General features: G+C 37.1%; 1 protein-coding gene across 1 annotated transcript; it reads right to left on the bottom strand.

Annotated features, from left to right (window-relative positions):
• Nucleotides 1-226: 226 nt before the first annotated feature.
• On the bottom strand, nucleotides 227-10637 carry LOC145983083 (transcription factor BTF3 homolog 4-like). The gene is made up of 2 exons (XM_083116354.1): nucleotides 9792-10637; nucleotides 227-1655 (listed from the first exon to the last, which is right to left on the bottom strand). Exons 1-2 carry the CDS (start codon nucleotides 10508-10510, stop codon nucleotides 1649-1651), a joined length of 726 nt encoding a protein of 241 aa, XP_082972480.1. The 5' UTR covers nucleotides 10511-10637; the 3' UTR covers nucleotides 227-1648.
• Nucleotides 10638-11285: the final 648 nt, after the last annotated feature.

The raw sequence follows: 11285 nt of genomic DNA, 5'->3' as shown, positions 1-11285 counted from the left end.
ACCCTGCATTGTTTTTCAACTTTTACCTTCAGTTTTAACCTCTTTAACCCAATTTACGCTCCCATGTTTGAAACTTTGACTATTCTTGTCTTCACTTCTGAAGATGCCACATGATGTGGCAAAAGTTTGATTAAATAGTAAGCACATGCCAGAACTGGACTTCAGCTCCTTAGTAATATAAAAAACGTTGAGGTATTAAAATTAAAAAGAAATTAAAATGCCCATGTACATTTTTCAAGATTTTGTCTTAAACTAGCTATACAGATGACAAAGCCCAAAATTACATATACTGGGTGTTACATCCCATTAACAGAAGTTCACATGTAGTAAAGAGATAAAATCTAGAATTACTTTATTCAATTTTTCAATGGACAATGGAAGATTCTTGTGTTAAGAAACAGTGAAAAAGTACCTGTTGCAAAAAACACAGATCTATAAAGAAATAAGTGCATGACTAAGTTTATGTTCAGAATGACAAACAGTACAAAAAATCAGGACAAAATGATATAACTGTGTAACATGAACACAGGTCAAAAAAATTATATAAAACACAAACCTTTCGATTATATGATGAAGATTAACACAAGAAATGTTAGACACATTTTACAAAGTACTACAGAAATTCACATGCATGCAGTTTCAACATTCAAAAGTCAGTAAATTATGAGTATGTTCCATGTAATTATTCAAATTCATCAAAACTGTGGTGAAAAATAAAGCGAAGTGGAAAAGTGAATGGCATCCTTAGAATTGAATTTTTGATTTCACTTTATAAATTTTACTTTGTTATAAAATCTGCTATGATACAAACTGCTGCTTTTACTACACAGGTACTTCCTTGAAAGAATTGCTTTAGACTACTCTTAATAGAATATAGAAACAACTGATGCTGATTATGTATACAATGAAGCTAGAATTATTTAGCCAGAGTTCAATACTGCCAATTATTTTCGAATAAATTGATAATAAATTTGCAAGTACTTTCTCAAAGAGGACATTTACGGAAAATCTCCAAAAAATATATAAAAAAAAAGCTATTCCAATGTGTTCCAATTTATAATTTACGCACAAAAAAAAGGCCTACATTGCATGTCATAAATGCAAAGATAAGAAAAACCTAACAAGTTCACCATAATGACAATGAAATGTGTAGATATATTTATACACTTATGGGCTTGCATTGTATCCTAGTTTCCAGGATTCTTAAAACAGCACTTGCATATTTTAGCAGTTGCTACATGAATATAGATATACGGTTTCATGTTTTTCACAGATGCTTCAATATATGATCCATGTTTAAATTTTTAGGTGGAACCCCAAAATGTAGGTGTAATATGAGCGAAAAACACTGCAAATGCTTACCAGTAACCTTAATAATGTGATTTTATGCTTTAAAAAAAAAGTCCCAATACATATATTTATACTCGATTGATTTATAAACTTTGCAAAGTTTATAAGTTAACTACATGACATTACAACTTCTAACCATGAACTGTATTTAAGACAACAGCAACTTATTATTTTCTTTAACACAAGGAAAAATCTACCAATCTGTTCCCTTGTGAGATTTCTTCAGTCGACCATTCAGCTCTGCATAGCTCTTCATGTTGCTTCATTGATCATCCGATAAGAAGCTCAAAATCTATCTTCAATTACTGAAATGAAGCATGGAGAAAAATGGTATTAACAATTTTACGCAAAAAATACCTATTAAAAAATTGCAATAAAAATAATTTCAAACTTGATTACCAAGCAATAAATAATGGTATAAGAAAGGTAGTGGAGAGTCATCACAATAAAACCAACCAATTTGAGCAGGTATATACAGGGTGATTCTTATAACACGGGCCTGACGAATTTACAAATAATGCTACAGGTGATGCATATAACCGTTCACAATTATAACATAATAATCCATGGGCCATGCTGAGTCAAATAGTGTGAAGACGGTCCGACAGGTGGTAGCACTTATGCTGCAAGGTTCAAGAACACGTCCAAATGTGTTTGCAGTGCCAAGGTGACAGGCCCCCAAGATCAAAACCTTACCAGCCCAGATTTTTTTCCTGTGAGGTTTACTGAAGCACAGGGTGTATGCAAACAAACCGTGTGTGTTACAAGCTTTAACCCTGAAACGCTACGGTAATACTCAACATTTGGACAAAATAGAGGCTTGAGTGTGTAGGCAAACCTAGTGCCAGAAGTCGTTCTAGGAAACAAAGCTTGCATTTGAGACCACTAGTTTCGGTCCAGGTAACGTTATTGTTGTGAGATGATGTATTTGTTTTTACCTTCACTTTTATAATTCATGTCATGCACTGGAAAGTAAATATGGTGTTCTTATCTGATTGTATTTCATTAACATGTTCTGAATGTTTTCAGCATTTAGTAAACACATGTAATGTAAAACTTATGTTTTCTGTACAAGAATTTCCATCACTTGTTCGATTTTTTTGGTAGCGTAACCAAATGGTAACCCTATGCAGATACAGTACCTACAGGCTTTTCAAAATTACTTCATTTATTCTTACATGTAAAGCAAGAAATTTAAATTGTAAAGCTTCTTATTATCTAACATTCTTTTAACAAGACTAACCCCATATGCTAATGAAATTATAGGTGATTATCAATGTGGATTTAAACGTAACAGATCAACTACAGATCAAATTTTTCACATCAGACAGACACTTGAAAAAAAGTGGGAATATAATCAAAATGTCCATCAGCTATTCATTGATTTCAAAAAAGCATATGATTCGGTCAAAAGAGATAAATTATATAATATATTAGTAGAGTTTGGAATACCTAAGAAGCTTGTTAGTATGATAAAAGTATGCACCAGTGAAACAGAAAGTAAAATTCGTGTGGGTATTAATATGTCTGACAAATTTACAATTCATGATGGGTTAAAACAAGGAGATGCATTATCTCCATTGCTCTTTAATTTTGCCTTAGAATATGCTGTTAGGAAGGTAAAAGAAACTAAAGAAGGACTAAAATTAACTGGTGTGACTCAGTTGTTAGCATATGCAGATGATGTAGACTTACTGGGGGGATGATGTGAATACAATTAAGAATAATGCGAAAATATTTCTCAAAACTGCTAAAGAGATAGGTTTGGAAGTTAACAAAGAGAAAACTAAATATATGCTTACAGGCCGAAACCAAGTGTTAGGTAATAATCAAAATCTAATTATTGATAACTCGTTTGAACCAGTTTCCAAATTCAAATACTTAGGAGTAATATTAACAAATGAAAATTATATTAAAGAGGAAATAAAAAGTAGGCTTAATTCAGGAAATGCATGTTACTTCTCTCTCCATAAACATTTGTCTTCTCGTTTAATATCTAAGAAACTAAAAGTTAAAATATACAAAACAGTAATTTTGCCTGCAGTATTATATGGATGTGAAACTTGGTCCCTTACATTGAAAGAGGAACATAAATTGAGAGTATTTGAAAATAAGATCCTTAGGAAAATCTTTGGACCTAAAAGGGATGAGGAGACAGGTGAGTGGAGGTTACATAATTTAGAACTACATAATTTGTATTCATGTCCAGATATTATCAGAATAATTAAATCAAGAAGACTTAGGTGGGCAGGCCATGTTGCACGAATGGGAGAGGAAAGAGGAGTTTACAGGATTCTTGTTGGGAAACCTGATGGTAAGAGACCTGTAGGAAGGCCAAGACGAAGATGGAGGGACAACGTTGAGATGGACCTAAGGGAAATTGGTAGGGATGGAAAAGAGTATATAGAACTTGCTCAAGATAGGGAAAGATGGAAGGCCTGTGTTGCTGCAGCCATGAACCTTCGGGTTTAAGAAGGCTAGGGAGTAGTAGTAGTAGAAGCTTCTTGTTGTCTTTTGCATGGTTTATTTACTTCTATTGCTTATAATTTATATTAATATTTTATTTTAATAATAGATGACCGTTTCATGGAACATTTTGTGCCTGTTTAGTAGTTCAGCTTTGTTGAGTGTGATCCTGTATTATGGAAAAAATTCCTGCAAGCTATTTATTAGAGGTAAACTATAGGATTTGGTTACAAAGCCTGCCTGGTGCTTGAAAACCTTCCGTGGATACCTACCCTGTTTTCACATCTAACAAGGCAAAAGTATAAGAACATTCCACTGATATTGAAAACAAATTTAGGAACACTGCAGCCTCTCATCCATATTCTACACGAATATCAGAGGCAAAAATTCTCACAGCTTGAATTTGGATGGGAAATTGCCCACAACTATATGACATCATTTCGTGTTACACCTAATGGAGCTTGGTGACCCATTACAACACAAAGGAAAGTTTTGAAAACATGAAGTATGCTGGTGGTCCACCAGTAGTGTTCGTATTGGACATGTCAGATATGTTGTTTGGACTTTTGAGTTCCATGTTTCATACGTTCTGACAAGGGCCTCCCTGATGGCATAGTGGCAACTTTGTCACCTTGTAATCAAGGGGTCCTGGATTCGATACATGGTGGAGACACATACATAGCACAGTGGATCGGATCCCACTTTAAACTGTAGGTCCAGTCGCAATTAGCTTTTCTGCGCATAATTGGACTTAAAACTTCAATTCAAAGTTTATATGACAAGTGAATATTCAGGAGATAAACAATAAGTGAATATAGAGTAATCATTATGTTCTATATAGTTACCAGAGACAGTTTAGTTCAGAAACTGTGAGATTAATGTACAATGGATCTATAATATTTGTATTCTTTAAAAAAAATAGTCAAATTTGGAAAGTAATTTTAAGGTTAATTCAAAAATTTCCATGTTTTCAAAAATTATATCAATTTGTAGGGGTGAACACATAGCGTTACTATATGGTATCTGGGCATAATTCAAAAAGGGAGAATGGAAATTTTCAAAAAAATGATTCAAAATCGCTTATTAGTACAACAGATATTAGAATAAAAATAAGAAAAAATGGACAAAAAATAAATCATGCTTTTAAGGGTTAAAGGACAACATTTTGGCTAAAATCAGGAACATTGGAGAAACACTGTAGCGAGTCACAGTGAATTTGCAAACGTGGGTGGAGGCATGCCTTCTTGAAAATGGTGGACACTATCAACACATGCTCTGATCACAATCAACAGTACACTATTCAAGGTACATCATGTATAAATTACATTAATATCTATATGGTATATTTTATACTACAGATAATTTTATCAGGCCGGTTCAATAAAAATCACCCTGCATATAAGATAATTTATGGGATTAATTATGACATTCATAAAAACATGCTTTTTGGAAATTATGAGATGTACTAGCAAGATCAGTGTTGCCACAATCTCTTGGCACAATTTCCCTCTGCAAGCGCAAAACTTCCCTTTCTCGACTAATTTTTCTCTTCAACTAAGAAATTATGTTTAATTATAATAATAAATAATAATAAGTAGTAGCTAGTATTTTCATTGGTCCATGCTCGTATTAACGAAAATTTTTTAAACAATCCTGAAATCTTACATAATCATGCCAAGTCCATGAAGTCTTCAACTGAATGGAGTGAAAATAAGAAGTGACAGCAAAAAAAAATGTGAATGTGGAAGTAGATCTTAATACAAGGGTCGTTCAAGGTTGACCGGGACTTTTATTTCTCCAGAGGAAATAGGTAGCAGAAGAAACACCAAACTATGTCAGTTTTTCAAAGTATTCTCTGTGCGTGCCAAGGCACCGTTGCCATCGTTCTGGCAGCTCCCGAATTCCTTTGGCGTAGAAAGAACTTTGTTCTTGTCGTATCCACTGGAGGACATCGCTCCGCAGTGCTTCGTCTGTCGTGAATTTCTTCCCTCCCAGGTGGTTTTTAAGGGGTGCAAACAAATGATAATCACTGGGGGCTAAATCCGGACTGCAGGGGGGATGGAACAGAACTTCCCAGCGCATGTCGGCCAGAGTTGTTGTTGTCACATTGGCCGTGAGGGCGGGCATTGTCATGGAGAAGAATGACATTTCCAGACAACATCCCAGGTCTTTTCTTGCGAATGGACTTTCGTACAGCACCACTCAACAATGGGGAGTAATGCTGGACATTAATCGTGCTCCCTTTGTCCAGAAGACACAGAAGGGATAACGCCCTTCGTCCCAGAAGACACTTGCCATGATCTTTCCAGCAGACGGCTGCGTTTTGCTTTTCTTGGGGGGCGGGGTACCTTTATGCCGCCACTCCATGCTGCATATTTTGGTCTCTGGGATTGAATTGTGCAACCATGTTTCATCACACGTGATGATGGATTGCAACAATTCATCACCTTCTGCTCGAAACTGGTTCAGAAGCTGTTCACAGACCGTCCTGCGTGTCCACTTCTGATCGAATGTCAGCTGGCAGGGAACCCACCTTGCACAGATTTTGCGGAAGCGTAAGTGGTCGTGAATGATTGTCTCAACACTCCCGACACTGATATTCAGCTCGGCAGCAATATCCCGCACTGTTACTTGCCGGTTCTCAAGTATCATTTGCTCAACACGTGCGATATTCACTGGTGTGACTGCAGTCGGGCGAATGTGTCCATGCACTTCATTTGTCACCAGCTCCCATCCTTCGCGAAACTGCTCACACCATTCGTACACCCTTGTCCGCGACATCGTTTGTTCACCATACTGTGCTTGCAATCGTCTGAAAATCTCAGCTGGTTTCACTTTCTCCTTCACGAGAAATTTGATTACACACCGCTGCTCCACAGCCACAGACACACTGCTTGCCGCCATGTTCGCTGCAACTGCTGCGCATGCGCGAAATACGTCATGCCGGGCGCTAGTTACTCGCGAAGGAATACATTACGTCACCCGCATGTTTCATCATGATCCGGCTATTCATCGATTTTTTACGTATGAAAATCCTGGTCAACCTTGAACAACCCTTGTATAATGTGTCAGTCTGTTTTAAACATTTAAGGTTTAAATGTTTGTGAATGCATATAATTTACATTTTTCACCAACAAATTTTTTTAGCGTCCGTAGCCTATATGCTTCACAGACAAATGAAGTAAAACGTTGCTACATTTTTAAAGCATCACACATTTTTGTTAATGCTTTTCATGTATTCAGGCTATGTCATCAGACTCAAGTTCCTTTCATTTGTTAGCAGACATTACAAAGTACTTCATATTTCTATGAAATCAGTTCATTATGATTTTGTGTGGCCGCGGTGGCTCAACCGGTAACGCATCTGACTACCATGCTAAAGTTTCCGGGTTCAATGCCCGGCTGGTTCAAATCCGGGAACTTTTCTAACGTTGGAAGTGGCCCCAGCACCCAGCCAGCGTTGAATAACATGGGTACCTGGGGGAAACCCTGGGGGGTAAAGGTGGTCAGGGGCATTACCCCCACATGCCTTCATGGCATGGTGGTAAGCACAGGGGAGCACTTCACCTTTCTTTACGATATTGATTGATTTGCTTTATTTTACTTTACTTTTTGTGCCACTTTTGGCTAATGTGCGAAGATGGGGATGAGTGATGATATGATGAAATTGATGAATGGACGCTCACAAACATCCATGCCCAGGCCAGGATTCGAACCCAGACCCCTGGCGTTGTAGAGCGATGTGCTAACCACTCCACCACGAGGACTGGCAGTTCATTATGAATATTTTAATCCAATCTCGTATCTAGACTCTTACATTTTATGTGTAAAAAAAGTCACATACGTAATCAGTGTGGCCAGTCTAGGACCATGATAAAATTAAAGTATAATTCCTGGTTTATGTACACATATTACCGCTTCTGACACCCCCCCCCCCCCCACACACAAGATTAGCCACCTTCAACAATGTTTCTCAATGCAGAATACGTAAGTACGAATATTCAAATTAAATGAACTAGCAAATTTCAGCCGTTTGTACGATATAAGAAATTTACCAAAACTACTTACGGAAATGAGTTTCTCCAAGGTTTACAACGTTCGTCAAGGTACTTTCTTTCATCGTGGAATATATTTGACCGGGAAATCATGTATTTTTCAAGAGAAATATCTCACCGATGCACAATTGACATTGCTTTCATTTGCTTACCCTACAACAACCGGATGCTGTGTAAGTTTGATGACGTAAGCCCTGTCAAGTGTTTCAAACCCGCTTTTTTTTACTATGCTTGCCTAACGTAACCAAACCTAACCTTATCGGAAATGGTTCGTTGGGCTATCCGTGAATGGTCCATGGGTCTATCGGTCAGCTACCGTGCAGAATGGTTCGTGGGGCCATCCGTGAATCATTCGTGGAGCTATCAGTGAATGGTTCATGGGTCTATCGACCAGCTACCGTGCATAATGGTTTGTGGGGCTATCCGTCAGCTACTGTGCATAATGGTTCGTGGGGTTATCCTTCAGCTACCCATGCATAATGTATAATTTCCAATAGTGACGAGCACGGTAGTAGGTATTTTTCAGTGAAGAAGTTTGAAACACTGCATACCCACAACTTGAGTCAAGATGTGCCCACCATAACTTGCGTTACGGAAGCGGGAGCGAATTTACAATATAGAGAAAGTCTCCAATTTTGTTAATTTTCGGAAAGGAATAAAATAAATCACTTTATGTGAAAAATTGTGTTTGTTTTCATGTAAAAAGCATAATGGCACCATGAACTGTGTTCCGCAATACACAATTGGTAAGTACAAACCATTCGAAACACAAAATATCCGATTTTAATGTGTCTCCTGGAGCGAATTTACAATATAGAGAAAGTCTCCAATTTTGTTAATTTTTGGTTTACTAACTAATTTTGGCCTCCTAATCACGAATGTGTTATTAAAAATCGGCGGCGAAGTCGGAAATTTGAAAAAAAAAATATTTTTTTTCCAATTTTTATGAAGGTTTATATCTGTAGTTTTACGAACGAAATTTTATAAGTTTTACAAACGAAATGTTATAACTATGCTTGCCTAACCTAACTTAACCTAACCGAACCTTCCATGAATGGTTTTTGGGCGAATAATCACTTTGAATACGGAATTCGTAGTTTTGTAGCACGTAAATGACGAACAATGTTTCACAAAACACGCCATGTTTCCTAAAATCAGCGGTGGAGTATTTGCGTATTTTTACAAACGAAATATTATAACTATGCTTGCCTAACATAACTAAAGCTAACCTAACATTACCTGAAATGGTTATCCGTGAATGATTTGTGAACCAATGATCACTTTCAATAAGAAATTTATAGTTTTGTAGCACGTAACTGACCAACAACGTTTCATCAACACAGGAGACGCCATACTTTCCTGAAATCAACGTTAAAGCACTGTTGCCAAACTTACCTGTAGTTGTCCGTATATGCTAAATTGAACGAAAGGAGTGCTAATGGAACCTAACCTAACAGGCCTAACCTAACCTAGTAGGCATACCTCGTCCCCGTGATGGTTCGTGGGGCTATGTCACGTTAATAATTTTCTCTCCCGCCTAAATTATCACTTTCAACGACCAATGCTCTGAACAGTGTGGCAACGCTGTAGACGGCGCAAGGAATTTCGAACGTCATTTGTTCTGACATGGAAGATGGTGCCCGTGTTTCTTTATGGATAATTATCGCGGTAATTAACAACGTTATTTTACAACTCCTACAAATAAATATACAATTTTAACACGTGACCCCCGTCTCGTAACTCGAGATACGTCTCTAGGAGTGCATAAGAAGTAAGTATAAGAAGTATGAAGTGAATTAGAGACTTTCTTTATATTGTACATTCTAGCCAAAAAAAATAACAGTGATTAATGACATACTCATTCACATAATAACATGCACACATCTAACAAAATCAGTAGACACAAACTGAATTCCTCACCTGTCAACTTTCGGTGTTGCTTCTTCTGCAGGTGTTGTAGGTTCGTTTTCTTTATTCTCACTCACTGGAGAGGTGATTTCTTTCTTCTCACTTACTGGAGAGCTGATTTCTTTCTTCTCACTTACTGGAGAGATGATTTCTTTCTTCTCACTTACTGGAGAGCTGATTTCTTTCTTCTCACTTACTGGAGAGCTGATTTCTTTCTTCTCACTTACTGGAGAGGCGACATCTTTCTTCTCTTTGTCAGTAGGGTTGTTAATTGGGGCTTCCTCTTTACTTGGTTCATCAAAATTCTCTACCAAATCTGGTACCTCATCATCTTCATCAATCGTTGCTTTGCCTCCAGAAGCCGTGTTAGCTACACTAGAAGCCAACCGTTTAAGTTGATTTAAGCCTTCTGGGCCAAGTTGGCTAAGAATACCCGGAAGCATCTCGGTTATCTGTTTGTTTTCCGCATGGCCAGTAATTGCAAAGGTATTTGCAGCTAAAGACGCTTGAGCCTTTGGATTATTAAAATGTATTACTGTCCCATCGTCTTTGATCATATTTACTTCCTCAATTCCAGGAATTGTATTTACGGATAGCTTTTTCAAAGAGCTTTGTAATTTTTTATCATCGGTGGCGGCAGTAACATGAACCACCTTCTTCTTTCTTCGGGGTGTGCCCTTACCGCCAATACGGACCTGAGCCTGGAGTTTACGCAACTTCTCTGGATTCATTTTCGCAAAATTCGATAATAAACAAAACAATACACTTAATAATCACCACTGAAATAATGTAAAACTATCTTTCTACGACTCCATATGCACGTGCTGATTTGTGTGAACAACTACTTCGAGTCGAGAACACGAATTGAATTTGCGTTTCCTGTCAAACACTAACAATCGAATTATTTCTATATCGATTCGTTAATCGATTTGTTAAAGTATTTGTGATTTAGCCAGAAAAGTCGTATTCTGCACTATTTATTGAAATGATGCAATGCTTGTTCCAGAAATTGTAAAACAGGCTCTTGAATGGGAAAGGTTGTGTAGAATTCGAAATTTTCACAATTTCGAACTACATTTCCCTTCCCGTCCAGAAAATTTTTCAAACTCGGGAAAGGGCAAATTTTTCCCGTCTCGGTTAATTTCTTATTATGTTCTATGCAAGGCAATGCATGAATGAAAGGAAAATGACTCAGGAGGACTGGGCGGCTGGGGTAAGGTGGGTGTTCTACATTTGTGAATATAGCCGCTTTATCTAATATCAATTAAGTATCAACTTGTCCCTGGTCAGAGATCACCTCTTCTTCCTACTATTCATTGTGTTGATTTTGTGGTGAAAATAAATTTAATATAATGCTAATGTAGTGTGAAAAAGAAAGTGCAAATGGTTAACGGAAAGCGTTGACTCTAGAGCTACGTGTATTTCATGATTACGTAGGTATATTATCAGCAAATTTACAAATACTACTAGATTCAAAAGAAAAACAGATAGTAAAAACAAAAATTG

Source organism: Lepisma saccharinum, unplaced genomic scaffold, assembly GCF_977018435.1.
Source record: "Lepisma saccharinum unplaced genomic scaffold, izLepSacc3.1 HAP1_SCAFFOLD_634, whole genome shotgun sequence".
NCBI classification, from domain to species: Eukaryota; Metazoa; Arthropoda; class Insecta; order Zygentoma; family Lepismatidae; genus Lepisma; species Lepisma saccharinum.
Note: the sequence above shows the minus strand (reverse complement) of the source record. Positions and strands in the feature narration are given on the sequence as shown.

What these genes read in the sequence shown, in the direction of transcription:
- LOC145983083 (XM_083116354.1), bottom strand. Translation starts at nt 10,510, where the DNA reads ATGAATCCAGAGAAGTTGCGTAAACTCCAGGCTCAGGTCCGTATTGGC.